At 47.4% G+C, this 18,548-nt stretch overlaps 1 protein-coding gene across 1 annotated transcript in view; it reads right to left on the bottom strand.

Annotated features, from left to right (window-relative positions):
- Positions 1-18,548, bottom strand: part of LOC308515582 (CUB and sushi domain-containing protein 2-like) — a gene marked incomplete at its 5' end in the record, with an annotated part of 92,296 nt that overhangs the window by 16,993 nt on the left and 56,755 nt on the right. Inside the window, 9 exons of the mRNA XM_081086092.1 lie at positions 3,980-4,159; positions 4,700-4,811; positions 6,901-6,974; positions 7,304-7,477; positions 9,896-10,069; positions 10,457-10,636; positions 11,782-11,958; positions 15,396-15,578; positions 18,218-18,391. Of these exons, the coding sequence (XP_080942218.1) occupies positions 3,980-4,159; positions 4,700-4,811; positions 6,901-6,974; positions 7,304-7,477; positions 9,896-10,069; positions 10,457-10,636; positions 11,782-11,958; positions 15,396-15,578; positions 18,218-18,391 (1,428 nt within the window). The remainder of the gene's footprint in view (positions 1-3,979; positions 4,160-4,699; positions 4,812-6,900; positions 6,975-7,303; positions 7,478-9,895; positions 10,070-10,456; positions 10,637-11,781; positions 11,959-15,395; positions 15,579-18,217; positions 18,392-18,548) is intronic.

Raw genomic sequence — 18,548 nt, 5'->3', positions numbered from 1 at the left:
AATTGCACCCCTATCTTACAACACACACAAATAGCAAATAAAAATGGATTTAGGCTTGAAGGTGAAACCTGCAACCATAAAACTCCTAGAAGCAAACATAGGGGTTAAGCTTCTTGACATTGGTCTTGGTATTGGTTTTTTGGATTTGACACCAAAAGCAAAGGTAACAAAAGTAAAATAAACAAGTGGAACTACATAAACTAAAAAGTTTCCACACAGTAAAGGAAACCATCAACAAAATGAAAAGGCAACCAATGGAATGGGAGACAATATTTGCAAACCACATATCCAACAAAGGGTGAATATACAAATTATACAAGGAATTCATACAACTCAATATAAACCCCCCCACAAAAAAGCCAGTTAAAAAATGAACAAAGGATCCAAATAGACACTTTAGAAAGAAGACACACAAATGGCCAACAGGTACTTGAAAAGGTCCTCAACATCACTCATTATTAAGGTAATATAAGTCAAAACCTTAGTGACATATAACCTCACATCTGTTAGGACGTCTATTATCAAAAAAAATGAGATAACAAATGCTGGTGAGGATGTGGAGAAAAGGGGGCCCTTGTACACTGTTGATGGGAATGTAAACTGATACAGCCATTATGGAAAACAGAGTGGAGGTTCCTCAAGAAATTAAAAATAGAACTAACTTGTGATCCAGCAATCCCATCTCTGGGTATATATCTGAAGGAAATGAAATCCTGGAAGGGACAACGGTACTCCCATTCACTGCAGCAGTATTCACAATATCCAAGGTATGGAAACAATCTAAGTGTCTGCCAATGGATGAATGGATAGAGAAAATATGGTATATGTATTTGGGCAATGGAATATTATTCAGACTTAAAAAAGAAGGAAATCCTGACATTTGCAATAGCATGGAAGAATCTGGAAGACATTATGCTAAGTGAAATAAGAGAAAGACAAACAAATACTATATGGTACAACTTACATGTGGAATCTAAAAAAAAAAAGTCAAACTCATAGAAACGAAGAGTAGAAGGGTGGTTGCTAGGGACTGGGGGCCAGGATGATATAGGAAGAGGTTAGCAAAAGGCTACAAACTTTCAATTATAAGATGAATAAGGTGTGAGGATGTAATGTATAACATGGTAACGATAGTTGATAGTAATACTACACTGTATAATTAAAATTTGCTAAGAGATTCAAACTTATAAAAAACAACCAAAAAGTGAGGTGGTGGATGTGTTAAATTGATGGTAGAAATCCTTTCACAATGTATACATATATCAAACTATCATGTTGTAAACTTCAAATATATTACAGTTTTATTTGTCAATTATACCTCAATAAAGCTGGGAGAAAAGAAATCAAAGGGATTAAAGAAACTCTTAGAACTCAATAATAAAAAGACAAATAGCCCAATTAAAAAATGGACAAAGGATTTGATTAGGCATTTTTCCAAAGAAGTTATACAAATGGTCAATAAACACATGAAAAGATGCTTATATCATTAGCCATTAGGGAAGTGTAAATCAAAACCACAGTGAGATACAACTTTACACCCACTTTGGATGGTGATAAAAAAAATGGACAATAACGTGTTGGCAAGGATAGAGAAATTGGAACCTTGACACATTGCTGGTGGGAACATAAAATGGCACAGGCACTTTGCAGAGCTGCTTGATAGGTTCTCAAAATGTTCAACACAGAGCTGTCATTTTACTCCTAGATGTACACCCAAGAGAATGAAAAACATATGTCCATATAAAAGATATACATTTATGTTCATAGTATCCTATATAATAAAGAGGTAATATGCAAATTAACCCTCACAAGAGGGCTGCCTATGACCAGGTTGGCAGGGGGGTTAGTGCGGGACAACCAAACGACAGAACAAGCAGGCTGAGTGGGGCGAACAGGCCGGTGGGGGGAGGGGCAGTAAGGGGCAATCAGGCTGGCATGCAGAGACAGTGAGGGGCGATCAGCCTGGTGGGGGGGGCAGTTAGGGGTGACAAGGCAGGCAGGCAGGTGAGCAATTAGGAGCGAGCGGTCCAGGATTGTGAGAGGGATGTCTGACTGCCGGTTTAGGGCCTAAACCGGCAGTCGGACACCCCCCAAGGGGTCCCGGATTGGAGAGGGTGCAGGCTGGGCTGAGGGGACAGCCCTCCGCCCCCCGTGCACGAATTTCATGCACCGGGCCTCTAGTTATTCAAAATAGCCCAAAAGTGAAAACAACCCAAGTGTCCATTAGTGGATAAATAGATAAAACACAAAATGTGGTATATCCATTGAAGGAATATTCATTGAAGGAATATTATTTAGGCTAAAAAGCAATGACATTCTGACACATGTTATATCATGGATAATCCTGGAAAACATTATGCTAAGTGAAATAACACAGACACAAAACAACAGCTATTAGATGATCCCACTAACATGAGGCACCTAGAACAGGCAAATTCGTAGAGCTAGAAAGTGTCATAGAGGTTATTAGGGGCTTCAAGGAAATGAAAAATTATTGTTTAATGGAGTTCTGTTTGGGATGATGAAAAATTCTGGAAATGGATAGTGGTGATGGTTGTACAATATTGCAAATGTACTTAATGCCACTGAATTGTGCACTTAATAGTAGTTAAAATGGTAAATTTTATATTACGTATATTTTACCACATGAAAAGCTTAAATAAGTGTACTCTAAAAATGAAATCTTGTATTAATATCATATGTGGAAAAATATTACTTTCCATAAATAAAGGAAATTTATAACAATGTATATGGTAAAAAAAACAAGGTGGTTATGAAATGCTAGCTCTGATAAAGGCTTTGACCTTGAGTCCTCGCTCTCTGAGAGGCAGATCAACCAAGTACTTAGAGCTCAGAATCTGAACTCAGACCTTCAGGGCTTGAATCTCAGCTATTTCCCTTTACCAGCTGGTGACCTCAGGCATGTTACTCAGCGTCTCTGTGCCTCAGTTTCTTCATATATTAAATGGGGTTATGAGTAGAACCTGCCTCACAGGATGATTGAGGAGGATAAATGAGGTAGCACACCCAAAGTACTTAGTATAATGTCTGCCATATGGCAAGTTCATCTCCTGTAAGAAAGTTTCATGCCATTCCAGCACCAAACTGACTGTTTATTCTCGCTGGACTCTTTTGAAAATATGTTTTTATTGATTTCAAAGAGGGAAGGAGAGGGAGAAAGAGATAGAAACATCGATGATGAGAGAGAATCATCAATTGACTGCCTCCTGCATGCCTCTCAACAGGGATTGAGCCCGCAAAGTGGGCATGTGCCCTGACCAGGAATCGAACCGTGATCTCCTGGCTCATAGATTAATGCTTAACCACTGAGCCATGCCACCCGGGCATCCTTGCTGGACTCCCAGACCACCTTCTCTCCAGGTCAGCCTTCTCTGACTTCTCCCTCTCACTCTTAGACTGAATTAGTCACCATCGACTGCATCCCACATTCAGCCCATCTCTATGTTCCTGAAGGTACTGTTAGATCTGATGTGTCTGTCTTCTGTGGCTAAATGTGAGCTCCTTTAGGGCAGGGTTTCTGTCTTTCACCTCCAAATTCTCAGCAGTTATGCACAGTGACAATGCTCAGCAAATAGAGAATGAATACATTCAGGGAGAGGGAGGTCTGTGGCCTCTTGGTAAACCCGAGGGATCTGTGGGTGGGTGCTGTTTTATCCAGGTTACATGCATAATGCCGTATTCTGGTTTGGTGAAACAAAGAGGTTTTCTCTGTCTGGTGACTGACGATACTAGTAATCCTAGGAGTGTACTAGTCTTTAAGCACAGACAGGAGGATTCACTCTGTGCCTCTCTGGGCTGCCCTGGTTTCAGCTCCTAGGGACTCAGTGCCTCAGAAAGTCAGAGGCAGAGTCCAGCTCCTGGAAATCCTCCTTCCTCCTTCTCCTTTGCCCTCCTTTCACTCAGGCTCAGCCACCTTCCACCTCCCACCCGGAAGGGGTTCACCAGTGGGCGCACTCACCCAGGCAGATGGGTGGTTTGCCTGTCCAGCTGCCATCTGCTTTGCAGGTGCGGTGCTCGGAGCCACCCTTGAGGGAGAAGCCCTCCTGGCAGGTGTAGATGAGTGTGTAGCCCATGGAGGGCAAGTCCAGGGCCCCGACGTTGGCGTGGGTTGGCGTCTCTGGCTGCTTGCAGTGGTGGGCTGGACCAGAAGAGAGACACTGTTGGACCTGGGAGCGGAGGGCCTGTGACCATTCCCGGTCCCAGAAGGAACATCCCCCGCCTGTGCCCTTCAGGCCCCTCTCCTGTCCAGCATCCCCTCCCACGCCTTCCCCCACCTCCCAGCCCTGGGTCTACAGGACTGGACATGATGGGCAACAGGTAGATGCTGGCCTATCAGCCCTGGGGAACCACAGCCTGCAGCACTTATCCAGAGGGAAGAGGAGTAACTAAGGTCAAAGCCTAGAATCTTCCATCTGAGGGCTGGCTGTGGTGGTTACTAGTTTTTGCTGCCCCCGGAAAGTTCTTTCTTTTATTTTGCTAAGGCCTAGGCATTGCCTTCAAAGATCAGAAAGGCTTTTGTGTGAAATGTTTTCTGTGAGTCCCCAGGGAGAGATGATGACAAAGAGCAGTGTGCGCTCCCTGTCGTTCAGAGCACCCCAGCGCCCTGGCTGCCCAGCTCGGGGGAGACAATGTGTCGCCAAGGCGGGCTGTGTTGGGAGGTGGGGGCGTCGGCACTCACGGACACAGTCGGGCGGGCTTCCGCTCCAGGTCAGGTTGGGGAGGCAGGTCCTGGTGGTGGAGCCTTGGAGCAGGTAACCTTTCTGACAGCGGAAGAGCACGGTGCTTCCCACCTGGGGCGAGGACAGAAGGTACTATGATCACCTTCCATGCAGCCACGCTTCACACCCGCCACTCGGTCACTCACTTTCCTGGGACCCAACACCTCCTCCCGCCATTGCCTCTGCCCGCAGCCCCCTTCTTACACTTCTCCGCCTGGTTAGATCACATCTGTCCTTTGAGGCAGCTTATATTACTCCTCTTCTACATGAGCTCGTCCAACACCCTCATCAATGCTCTTATGGGACACTCCCTACTCCGCTGTGTGGGCAGTGCCGGACTCAGAATTAGAGGAGCCCAATCTGAGTGGAAGCCGATTTTGGCTTCTACTGAGTGACAGCTGCATGAAACTCTCTACACTGCAGTCTCCCTAAGTGTGGAGTGGGGCAGGCCAGCCCTGTCACCACTGCGCCGGAAGGCTGCGACACGAATGCAATGGTGGATCTGGAAGCATTTTATAAAATGTGAAGAAATTGTCTCTTTCTTCTATGAAATGGTAAGTTCCTTCAAGATGGGAGACTTGTCTTCCTTATAGACATGTCCCTCAGAGAGTCTGACACTGTGCTTTGTAAATCTCTACTGAGCAGAGAGCCGCCCTCCCTCCCTCACTCCAGTATTTCCCCCCCCCCCCCCGCTCACCCTCCACGTGTTCCTCACCATCTGACTCAACCACCAGCTCCATCTCTCCCCGTCCAATCCATGCGACATGATGCTGCCCATCAGCTTCCTAAAACGCAACTCAATTGCACTACTTCCCAGCTCAAGACACCCGTGTGTTTCTATGACGTATAGGAGCCTATTCTAACATCGAGTGAAACTCTTAATTTCCATCCCCTTCTTCCATATCAACCTCTTTGTCTGTTGGTATTTCACCATCTCATTCAGCAAACGGCACCTTTGTACACCCAGTCGTGCAAATCAAAAACTTCATGTCATTCTTGATTCCTCTCTTTCCTTCAATCCTTGGTCCAATCCTTGGTCCAATCCATCAACAACTCCTCTTGGTTCTTTCTACCTAAGAAATACATTCTAACCCCTTCACTTCTCTCCACGTCCACTGTCACTACACTTGCCCACCCCACCCTCCTCCTGAGCTGCGGCAATAGTGTCCTACTTGTCTAGCCTCTATTCTTTTTATTTTTAAATTAACTTTTTTTTTTTATAGAGAGAGGGAAGGAGAGGGAGAAAGAGAAACATTGATGTGATAGAGAAACATCAATTGGTTGCCTTCTGTAAGACCCAGGGATGAATCCAAAATCTGAGTGTGCGCCCTGAGCTGGAATCGAGCTTGGAACCATGCTCAACCAGCTGAGCCACAGCGGCCAGGGCTGGCCTCTATTCTTAAGCCCCTTTTATTCGTTCTCTCATCAGCAGCCAGGTGGTGGATCAGATCGAGTCACCTTCCAATGGTGTCCCCTGGGATTTAGAATAAATTCCAAAATGCTATCCTGGCCTCAAAGCCCTACATGACCTGACCTATAACTTTCTCTCTTCAAAAATTATTATGTGATATTTGACGCATAGGAAAAATATATGGAGCCCATGTAGACGTGAGTTACAACAATAAAATGAAGACTTTAGATTGAGCTCACTACTAGGAGCTAGAACATTATAGACGAGGGTGTCCCTTCCCTGCCCCCTTCCTCAGCTCCCTCTCAGTGGTAACCGACACCTGGAATTCTGTGTTTTTAATTTCCTTGCTTTGTTAAAAAATAATTCTATCACATATGTGTACCTATATCTCTAAGCAATGGGCGTGTTTCTTGGTGTTAATCTTGAGAGAAATAGTACCATACCACCTTTGTCATTTCACGTTGTGCTGCTAAGGTGCATCCACACTGGGTGGGCTGCAGTTCATTCATTGTCACGGCTGTCTAAGAAGCCATGACTGTACCACAGTTTCCCCGTTTCTTGGTAACATGTGCCAGAGGGACGAGGGTCCCGTGCAGCTCAGCTCCCACAGGCAGAGTTCTTTTCTCCTCCAGCTCCCAAGGTCTCGTCCCCCACTAGTGCTGTTCCAAGCAAGGTCCCGGGGCCCTCCGAGGCCGACAGTGACAGGAAGGGGCAGGAGGCCCGAGGGCTGATCTTGGCTGACCCCATTACCTGGTAGCCCTGGGAACTGTTCTGTATCCCAAACTGCGGCATGCCGGGGTCTGCACACGTGGTCAGCGTCGGGTCTGGATCGCAAAACAAAGAAACAGAGCACACGGTCACAGAAGCTTGCCTTGCCTCGGCTCACTCTGAGAAACAGATGCAGAGAAGAAAACGGAGCCACGTCCCGATGTTCCCGCCTCTCGATGTCCCCACCCGAGACAGACCCCTGGCTGACACCACCATGCCCTGTAGCACATTAACTCTGCCCATTTCACATCTGCTCCAAGAAGCTCGGAGGAGGACTTGCCCCCCTTCGCACGTGAGACCCCTGAGCACCGGGAAGGAAAGCCATCATCTTGGGCCCCAGAGAGGGATGCCCACAACTGGGACAGTGCCCCAGACCACCTCTCACCTATGCAGCTGGGCTGGGTGCCGCTCCACGTCCCGTCTGACTGGCAGAACCTCCGTGGTGAGCCCACCAGCACCAGAGGGGGCTGGCAGGAGAAGGAGACGGACGACCGGTAGGAGAAGCCGCGGTCCTCTCTCCTCCCCCGGGCCGGGACCCCAGGATCTCCGCAGAACACAGCTGGGAGCCCAAGGGAGAAAGGCAGGTCCAAGATGCTTTCCAGAACCCAGTGTGCGATCCCATGGTCCCCACCCCCCTGCTGCTGTTTCCTCTCCTTCCCATATTCAAAGTGCTCGTCAATAACCATCCAAGTAACAGAGTAACACTACAGGAAGTTTAGAACATCGAGAAAAAATGAACTCTCAGCCCTTACCCATTGTTCCCCCCTTGCTCCTCCCCCATTTTCATGCCTGCCCCCTTCTGGTCTTTGTTTACTTGCAGGTAAATTTGTGCGTGGCTGCAAACCCAACATCCAAATGTTGTTAACCTTGTTTTATTCACTTAATATTCTGTGAACATTTCCCAGGTTTATGCATCCTTGTCATTTATTGGCTACATAGTTCTGCAATGAGAGGCTGTATCATAACAGTTTGTCATAACCTATATATTAGGCACTTTCTATTATTATATTTACATCTGGCCTTCCTTTTACTTGTGTTATTTTCTTGGAGGAGATTCTCTAGGAGTGGACTTATCTTTAAAGGTTTGAGTGTGTTCATGGCTCTCGATGTATAGTACGGACAACTGTCATTCCAAAGGGTGTGTATTTACACTGCGGTGGGCAGTGCATGGATGTGCTCATTCATTCAGATCTTCAGACTATCATTAAAACCTGACTACCTTTGGTCCCCAAGACATCACTTCAAGCATGAAGAACATTCTTTAGGCTATGATTTGAGTGTGTGTGTGTGTGTGTGTGTGTGTGTGTGTACACAGAGTCATGAGGCTCATAATAATATGCAAATAAATCAGAAGTCTGTGCCGTGGAAACTGGGGGTCTAGACCTGACCAATCAGAAGTCAGTCAAAGGCCGAGTTGATCAGAAGTCACTGTATCTAGAAAAAGGCAGCACAAAAGATAAGAAATACTAATGGATGACAAAGAACGAGAAACTCGGTCTTGCTAATAAGCAATGTGGTACCAATTAAAATAAGGAGGTACCTTTTTAAAGTCCTCAGCCTGGTAAATATAAAAAAATGGGAAATCCATTGTTAATGAGGGAAGGAGTCAAGAAACATTCTCATAAACTGTTGGAGGTGGTGCAAACTGGGACGCTCTTTCCAGAAGACAGTTTGGCATCATGTGTCCAAACATACAGAGTGCGTGTCTGCTGACCCAGGCTCACTCCTAGGACTTTACCACGAGGGTAAGGAAATGCTATTTTCAGGGCTATTTCTTGCAGAACTGTTTCTAACAGGATTAAATTAGAGAAACCCAAAATTCTTCACCAGAAGATCAGACAAGTTGTGGCAGCTACAACAAGGAAATTCTTTAAACCATTAAAAATGATGATGTGTAGGTCGGTATCTATTGATAGAAAAAGGTGTTGTTGGCATATCAATGCATACAAGTCATGAGCTAGTATGCACAGCACGATTCAGTAACGTTTATAGAAAATCATATCCATATGTTATACACGCAAAAATGCAGAGTGATAGGCGTGGAGACACCAGCGTGGCTGCCTTTGGGAATTGACAGTTCAGGTGACTGTTACGTTCTTCTTTGTCTTTTCAGATATCACACGCTGTGTTTTTATTTTTGGACAATAACTGTAATTCACTGCTAAAAGCAATGCAGCTATTTCTCAAGAAGAAAAGCACTGCTTCTAGTCCAGACTCTGCCCTGAGACTTGCTGTGTTCGTTCCTAATGTCAGCTGACGGCACACGAAGGTCTGGGGGTTAACCACGCACCAAGTGCTGCCTTTCCTGGGTCCACGTCTGAGCTGCTGGCTCTTGTCTCTGCTGACATTTCTCAAATGGAAGCAAACTCTCAGGGGTACCCAAGCAGGGTCGTGAGGTTTGAAGGTTTTTGCAGCCTTAGACCAATGCCAAGTGGACAGGAAGAATAGGCCCTATTCTTTGTCCAAAGCACAGGCACCGAGGAAAATATCCAGAACCAATTCTCGGGCTCTGACAGAATAAGTGACCCGGACCCTGTTTCTCCAGGGGACTCGGTAAGAAATGAGCCCTGAGGGGGACGTGGGGTCTCTGGGACTGGCTGGACCAAGTGGGTAGAAATAAACGGTCACTGGGAAATCACAAGTCCCAGGAGCCCTTCTGTGCTGGTATTTGCCATGAAGACAGGCCCCCCATCGCTGGCTACTAACCGAGCCAGCGAACAACATTTTGGGTTAAAAACCTTCCTTTCATCTATGGCTTAATTTCTTACCACTGTGACCACACAAAGTCTGTAGCTAGGGCTCTATGTATTCTCATTTTCTTCCTTTAAACTTCCTTCCTTCTTTAATAGTGTCTGACAACATCCTCCCTGGTCTGGGGTGGGGTATCTGGTCTAGAACTCTGGCAGCAGAGCTCAGAGGGAAGGGGAAGGAGCCGGCAGACAGGAGGCGGCGCTACAGAGCCCTGTAAGCAACTTACGGAAACACTGAGGCAGCTCTCCGGTCCAGGATCCGTTTCCCTCACAGGTGAGCACCGCGGGCAGGGAGAGCTGGTACCCCTCCAGGCAGGCATACGTCACGCTCGAGCCCCACATGAAGTCGGACCCCACCACTTTCCCGTTGGGGATGAGCGGAGGCGGCTTGCACATGATGGCTGGGGGGAGACCACAGCAGGCTGAGTTCTGGTGCCGTCCTGGTGAAACCAGGCCCGTCACCAGCACGGATGTCACTGGCCACCCTGCACCTGGCAGGTGTCTGGGCTGAGCAGGAGGAGTCAGGAATGGCCCCTCTCACTTCGGGAGCTCTGGTCTTCCTGCTCCTTTCGACGCCTGACAACCCACTCCTCTCAAAGCCCAAGCCTCGCCTTGGTACCTCTGACGCCCTCCTTGCAGATGTTCAGGGGCCAGTCCTCACCCCACAGGCCCCTGGTTAAGATCTCAGGGCTCTGCCTCGTCAACCTCCCTTCTACATGCCCAAGGCCCACGTCTCACTTTTGTATCTTCTTTGGCCCTCTGTCCACGCCTGCAGCCCTTAGACGCACCTTTGCAGATTGGCTTGGTACCATTCCACGTCCGGTCCTTGGTGCAGCTCAGCACAGACACCCTATGGGACTCCATCATGTAGCCAGGGACGCACTGGTATGTCACAGTTTTGTTGTACCTGAAGTCACTGCCCAGCCGCAGGCCATTGGCCGGAACCCCAGGGTCACCACACTTTATGACTAGGACAGGGAGATACAGCATTGTTCACTCCATCCCCAGCCCTCGTCCCCAGCATTCCAATACCACCTGTCACTCCCTACACACTTCCAGGAAGGAAACTGTCAGATAAGGAATGCCCAGCCCCTCCCAGGTCCTCAGGTGGGCACTGCCCAGTCTCCCTGCAGGAGTCCTCCTGCACCCCACTCCTCTTGCCACAATACCCTTGTGCACCCCAGAAACTTGGGCTATGATGACCATCGTTCTTATTCAAAAAGCTCACTCCTCTAAGAGGAAGTACCCAGAGGGCTCAGTTCCTAAATGAGGCTCGGACTCAGGGGGAGGAAGTTCTCCAGGTTGAAGAGCCTAAGATGTGTCAATGAACCCCACAGACAATTTGTCTGCCAGCGAGTGTATCTTACCACCTGGTATTCTGCCTAGGAGGCCTCTGTAGGCCCAGGGGCCCGAGAACCTATGCAATGGTTGTAACTATGTTATGGTATCAAGTGAGGCTGGGGGTTGGTGAGCACTGGCTGTGGAACAAAAATGAACTTGACATGGGCTTTCAGATAGAGCCTGACATCAAAGACTAGAGTTGGAAAGGGAGAATGTAGTCAGATCCCTTATCTTATCGCTTCCCTCCATCTGGGCCCCACAGGGACTCACTTTCCAGGGAAAAGGGCTTGGGGCTGCCCTTGAGAGAAGCAAGAAAGGGGAGAAGTGGGGTTACATGAGGCTTGAGAGCCAGGGGTGGGGATGGGTGCAAGGGAGAGAGGAACCGACAAAGACGGTGGGTGGTGGCAGTGTTAAAGTGGGGGTTTGCTTACAGGAGAAGAAGAAAGCCTGAGGAACTGGCCAGAGCCTGAGAAACAGCAAACTGGTGTATCTCAACCTTTGAGCCTCAGTCATCTCACTAAAGGGGCTAAACAGTAGCTACTGCGGGGGGATGGGGTGAGCATCCAACGGCATTGCCTATAAAAGAAAGCACTTAGCTCAGTGCTGTCACATAACGTGTCCTCAATAACTAGACATCATGTGTATGAATTCATTCAGGGGCGAGTCCCATCACGCCAGACAGCCTTCCCACGGACAGCCTTTGTCTTGGACACGGAGGAGCCCACTGCTCTCGGCCACCGTCTGCCATGGAGCCCATGGGCCTGGTTCTCACCTGTGCACTCTGGTTCACTGCCTGTCCAGGTGCCATTGACCGAGCAGTGCCGGCTGAGCAGGCCTGTGGCGTAATAACCTTCCCGACACTCATAGACGATGGAGCTGGAGAAAACCAGGCCATCGCTGAACACGACGCGGGCGTTGCTTGGAGTCCCGGGGTTCCCACAAGAGATCACTAGGAGGCCAAAAGAGCACATCATTCCCCAGAGCAGGGGCTGGCGACCCCTGGGGACCGAGAACTGCCCCGAGTGGGAACTGGGTGCTACCTAAGGACCTGCGGATGGAAATGCCTCTTACGCTACTGTCAGGCCTGATCACCTCACCCTCAGAAGCAAAGGAGAGACCTGTATGATTTCTAAAACATAAGGACAATGTCTGTTTTATTATCACACCTAAAAATTGAAACAATTCCTTAGTATCTCCCAATATTCAATCAGTGCTTAATTTTCCTTAATTCTCTCTCTCTTTTTTTTACAGTTGAGTTGTTTGCATCACGATCCAAACAAGGCCCACCTGTGGCTATTTGGTTGCTGTGTCTCTAAGACTCTTGGAATCCAGAGATGGCTGTTCCCTGTCCTGTGACTTATCTGTTACAGAAACCAGGGCACTTCGTGGGGGTTGGTGCCTTTTCCCTTGCATCCCATCAGGAGGCACAGAATGTCTGGTTATTTCCTTGTTCCTGATGTTGAGGCTGATCAATGGGTTCTGGCATGATACAATTCTCATTAGTTTCTCTCTTAGTGGTTTTAGCAGTAATTGACTCTTGCTAGACTAGATTTGCTGTTAGGGGACAGAAAATGGTGATATTCTAATTTTATCATTCTTTCTGCTAAACTGCTTTAATAAAGAACATGCCCATCACCAAATATTTGCTTACCCTGAAATACAAGTCATACAGGAAGGCTGGATAATGTTTGATTATTTTTTTAATCAGACATCAGAACAAGAAATTGGTTCCCTAGCAAGCTTCAAAGGTGACTGACAGTCACTGGAACTCAAGGACTTAAGCTTTTTTACTATGTCGCCATCCATTGCCACTATTATTCTTACTGATGCTCAAATTATCCCATTTTAGACTAGTGGGAGCCTTTTCATGACGTCACTTGTCTTTGGTAGATTCCTTGCTGGAGTGACAAGATGTTCCAAGTTCACCTTTCCATTTCCTGCCTCCGTCCTGGAATCTGCCATTTCTCTAAAGAGCTCTGGTTGCGTTTAATGGAGATTGGATTTAGGAACCACAATCTTGGTGTTAAGGCCACTCATTGATTCTAGGCTTTTATAGTGGACAGATCTGGGAAAGTAATAAATTCATTAGTTTCCATTTTTAATTTTGATATTTAGAGATTACTTATTTTTTTTCAATCTTTAATTTCTTTATTGATTAAGGTACTACATATGTAACCTCATTCCCCCAATAAGAGATTACTTGTTTTTAATCTTTGATTTAAGTTTATTTTGTAAGTATGTACAACATTTATGTGGTCCTGAAGTCAAATCTACAAAATGATTCCTATATAATTAGCACAACTGATAGGCCCTAACAGCAATTTATTTAGCAGGTATTTGTGTGGCTCGGGTCCCAGGAGTTCAGTGATGAGCAAGTTATGTCCTCTGGCCTTGTGGAGCTCAGGGTATCTTAAGAAACTACCTATACACAGATGGATCAAATATGATGTAATAAGTGTTACACTTGATGGAAAGAAAACACTCATAAGGGAGCGTCTTATTAGGGCTGGAGATAAGGGTTTGAGCAGAGCCTTGGAGGATAAGTGGAAGCTGGTCAGGGAAGTCACAAGGAGCTGTGTGCACGTTACAGAGACACGCACACTCTTTCAACACCCACTTCCAGGTCTAAACTCTCAGCCACTAACTTTCTGCTCCTCGAACACTCCTGACATGTTGACTAACTCCAGCCTGGGGTCTGAGTGGCACGAGAGGGGACCTGGGTCACAGTGAATATTTGAGAATATTCTAAATTCTCTCCTTGACTCTCTGACTACCCCAAACCTTTCTTACTATGTCTAAAAAAATCCTGTAGAAGCTAACTTTGCACTCCAGAAAGGCGGGACTTTGGCAGACATGTAGCACTGACTCCCATGTATCTCATTTCCTGGGCAAGTGTCCTCTGACCTTGGGCCAGAACGCCTCCCTGTGCTCTGCTGGACCACTCCACAACCTCAAGTTCAAACAGCTGCTCTCTAACCCTGCCTCTTATCTCTTCAGCTCTCTGCCTCTGGGATTCATTCTCTGGTCATTTCTTGGTCCTATTGGGACTCATAAGCCATTGATTTACCACTTTTTTTTTTTACAGCTTCCTATTCCCATTAAAAAACAACAACAGCCTCTCCTTACCCACCTTAGATTTCAAGATCAATAATAATCACTGCTTTGTGTATACCCTCACCTCCCTCACCACTTTCTGCTGATGTCTTAGTTGCCGATAAAACCCCAACCCTACACCTAATGCTTCACCTGCCCTGTGCCTGCCCCTGTGTAGCAATATGTGGTTGAAAAAAACCCTGGACCAATGCTGACTACTCTCACTTTAAATTAGTGGCCTCCTACCTTAAGTGAGCCCCTGTTGCTACCTGGCAATTATATATTTCCCTATTCCATTCCCACACCTCCCAGGCGAGATGATGATTTCCCGTCGTCTCCTTTCTCTTCCAACATCTCCTCAGTCTGCCTCCCTTTCATCTGTTAAACTGCTTCCTATGCAGGCTGGATTTTAGAGACAGAGGGACTGGGGAGCAGCTACAAAAAGTTGGACTCTGGGAGGAGAGGTTTTAAGACAGAGTCTCTTCAGAAATTTAAGAGTGTGTGCAAAAACATTACTGCCCCACTCAGGCTACCTCAGGGAATAACATTAAGAGTTTATATTACTTTTAAAGGTTTTAAAAAAATTGGATTTCTAGTTCTTTGGGCATTTTGGATGCTTGTTTAACACGGTCTCCTCCCTTTAAGCTCCAAGAGGGCAATGTGTGTCTGTCAGTGTCACACTTGTGTCCCTAGCACACATGACAGTATCTGACACATAGTTGTTGAATGAAACTATCCTATATAATAAAAGGCTAATATGCAAATTGACCAAATGGCAGAATGACTGGTTGTTATGATGTGCACTGACCATCAGGGGGCAGACGCTCAATGCAGGAGCTGCCCCCTGGTAGTCAGTGTGCTCCCACAGGGGGAGCGCTGCTCAGCCAGAAGCTGGGCTCACGGCTGGCAAGCGCAGTGGTGGCGGCGGCAGTCAGACATCCCCCAAAGGCTCCTGGACTGCGAGAGGGCGCAGCCTGGGCTGAGGGATCCCCCACCCCCTCCCCCCAACCCAGAGTGCACAAATTTCGTGCACTGGGCTTCTAGTATAGGAAATAAGTGAACAAATGGGCTAAACTTAGTTTATTCTTGTTTCTTCCCTTCTTCGGTAAGGGTGGAAAATATGTTTGTCTTTAGATTACAAATGAGGATGCACTTGAACTATCTATTGATGCCCACTCTCCAGGAGGCCAAGGGTTCACACGGGGCCATGGTTTCATCTGTGAGCGAGAGCAGGTGCTAGGGGTGGGCAAACAGGGCAGGCAAAGGGGAAGAGAGAATGGTCACATACATTACCTCCACACTCAGGCTGCGTGCCACTCCACGAGCCGTTGGCCTGGCAGGTTCGCTCTGACGATCCCCGGAGCACATGGCCAGCCTCACAGCTGAAGCGCATCAGACTCCCGGGGGCAAAGCTCTCCCCCAAACGGATGCCGTGCGCCGGGATCCCAGGGTCACCACAAATCCCCATGCTGGTGCCTAGGACCAGAACCAAACAAGCACCATTGTTTTAGCATGGAAGGAAGGGAGTGGAGGACTGAGAGAGGAGGATGCTGGGCCACTGTTTAGAGGGGGCAGTGGGCCCCCCTGCACGAGGGGGTGAAAATTGACTGTGTCTAGCCCAAGTTACCTGACTAGGCTCCTGCCTTACTACTCAGGGGTCAATGAATAGAAAGGTCTGAGGTCACCGGTGAATTCCTGGGGACCACCCGGCAAGGAAGAGAGAAGGCAGAGGGAAGAATTTTGGTGGATCATGCCTTCGTTCATTGGCCTGCACCAGTGTGAATACCAGTGGTCCAAGCTGGCTGCATCTCCTCCTTCTCTGTTTTCCCTCTTTTCCACCAATAACTGCTGATTCCAGAGTATCCTTCCTGTTCCCAGTGCCACCACTTTAGTTCAGATGCTCAGCCTTCTCTTGCCTGAACGATTGCAAGAGCCTCCTAACTAACGTCCCTTCCTCTTCAAGTCTCTCATGCATCTTCCAAGGGAGGGGGATTCATTCAATCTTTGAGCCAAACATTTGAAGAAAGAGGGCCCATCACATTTGACCAGGTTTTCTTATCTTTTGAAGTTTTGGAAGAGGCAGTATTGGGTCCCCTGGAAGGCAGCCCTGATGGTGAGGACTCTAACTCCCACACTGCCTAGCTGACCTCTGCTGGGGCCAGCGCTATTGTGCAATAGGCCTGAGGGTGGAGCTCTCCAGTTCTGGGGACTTATCTGACAGAATGGCCCCACGGCAGTGTTTGGAGCTTCCACGTCAATGATATAAGGGCGTCTGGGACAGATACTGTATCATGGGAGCAGATGGCAACAGCTGACTCTTTTACTAAAGAGGCATATCAGCAAGATGTGAGCAATGAACTTCCCAAAGTATGTCTCCAATGCTGGGAATCTCTGCATGTCCTTGATGGCCTAGGGACTTGTCTCAAGGGCTCAGGACATTTTGTTATACATCATCTGGGTGCACTGACTGTACAAAATGAGGTTCAAAAATCTGACCCTGGAACTCTTGAATGTGTGTTTCTTTGGCCTGGCAGTAGATGATGTTGCAAAAGATTACATTTGTAAGTTTCAGGAAGGGAGAAATTATATTCTACTCACTGGTGCACACCTTGCATTGCATCCTAATCTCCTATTCTTCGCATTTCTTGTTTTTTTTAAAAAATAATTTTCTTTCTTTTTTAAAAAATATATTTTATTGATTTTTTAGAGAGGAAGGGAGAGAAATAGAGAGTTAGAAACACCGATGAGAAAGAAACATTGATCAGTTGCCTTCCGCACACCCCCTACTAGGGATCGAGTACACAACCAAGGTACATGCCCTTGACTGGAATCGAACGTGGGACCCTTTAGTCTGCAGGCCGACACTCTATCCACTGAGCCAAACTGGTTAGGGCTAACCTCTTTTTTTTTTTTTTTTAATCTAAGGCATTCATTCCTCAGCCTCAACATTTATAGAATCCTGTCTAGTCCTGTCCTTGGAGGTCTCCAGGAAAGCTCTGCCCATGATTCTGGTCTCCCAAGTGTCTGTCGTCCTTGATGGATACTCAGGAGAAATGAGATGCTAACTGTGCCTCAGAACATTCAGGATCAGGACTAAACAGCTGAATGCAGTACATCCCCTAGTGAGTGGGGTCCATGTCCACTGAAGGCATGTTTCTTGCTTTACTATTTCATGCTCCTAAGGTGTCAAGCTTGTTTCTAAGTCTCCCCTATCAACCTTGATGTGGCCAAGGAAGAGTCCCTTCTTCCACATGCAGGACCAGTTCTTGAAAAGTCACAAAATTAGAAAATCTCAGGGTTGAAAAGTTTTAAAGATTTTTCCAGCTTAGTTTTCTACTTCAGATAAGAACTGTTTCTGTAATATTTCCAGTAGGTCATTTTCCAACCTCTACTAAGACAGCTCCAAATGAAAATTAGAGTTTGGGTGAGAAGACTTTGGAAATGTGTGCCTTTCCTCTTTCGAATGTCTCTTCCACCTGGAACTTGCTCTGTGGACAACTCAGGAAGCCTCAGTATACTTCCCTGTTGTCTTCCCCAGGCCATCCTCCCCAAGTCACTTTCATCAGAAGTCAAAACAGAATGAAGTTAGAAAGGAACCCAAGATAATTGGCTTTCTTCTAGTTCAGGTTAAAGGAGTCCCCAAGGCTCATAACTTGTCCTGCCCAGTTCATGAACTGGGTGATTAACGAGTCTTGTAGAGGTGAGGGGCCAAAGTCCTGGTGGAAATAGAGTGGTGTGTCTGGGATTGGCCTGAGCAGCCAATAGCCCTTTGAAACAGTGGCTAGTGCTTTGAGAATGTCTCCTAATATCTGGTTCAATATTTTAGAAGTGGGAGACAGGATCATCTTAGTATCTCAAACTATAAGAACAGCTATGTCCTCCCTAGTTTGCAGTCGCTGGGCTGTATGAATTTGGCCATAGCTGACGAAGGATGAAGCTGGACTCAGACCACCACAGGCTGAGGCCCAGCTGGGACCTCTCATAGCTGTGCCCTCTGCCTGGCGGGGATGAGAGGAGGGCTCAAAAGCTCTGCTTCCCTCCCGTTCTTCTATCACACTCACACTTGGGGAGCTTGTCCCTCTCCCATTAGCCAAGTATTCCCTTGGGCCCCATACCTGAGCAGTGGGGCAGGGAGCCTGTCCAGTGTCCATCTAGCCCACACACGCGGGTGGCGTTTCCCACCAGAGTCCGTTTGCCAGTGCAACTGTAATGCACGACTGCCCCCACGGTATAGTTGTTCCCGGACATCTGCGAATGGGGTGGGGAGCCTGGATGGCCACAGGACACCACTGTGGGGAAGAGCAAACATGTCAGCAACTCTGCTCAGGGAGACAGCGTCATCACAGGACACATGCTAGGCTTTTGGTAGTGACAGGCGGAGAGGAGAGAAACCCTGGGTATCAATCGAAGCAAACTCCCTGCTGGCACACCCAGCTGACATCATCA

This window comes from Myotis nattereri, assembly GCF_964212035.1.
Source record: "Myotis nattereri genome assembly, chromosome: 3".
Taxonomy (NCBI): Eukaryota; Metazoa; Chordata; class Mammalia; order Chiroptera; family Vespertilionidae; genus Myotis; species Myotis nattereri.
The sequence above is the reverse complement of the archived record's forward strand: the minus strand, read 5'-3'. Positions and strand labels throughout refer to the sequence as shown.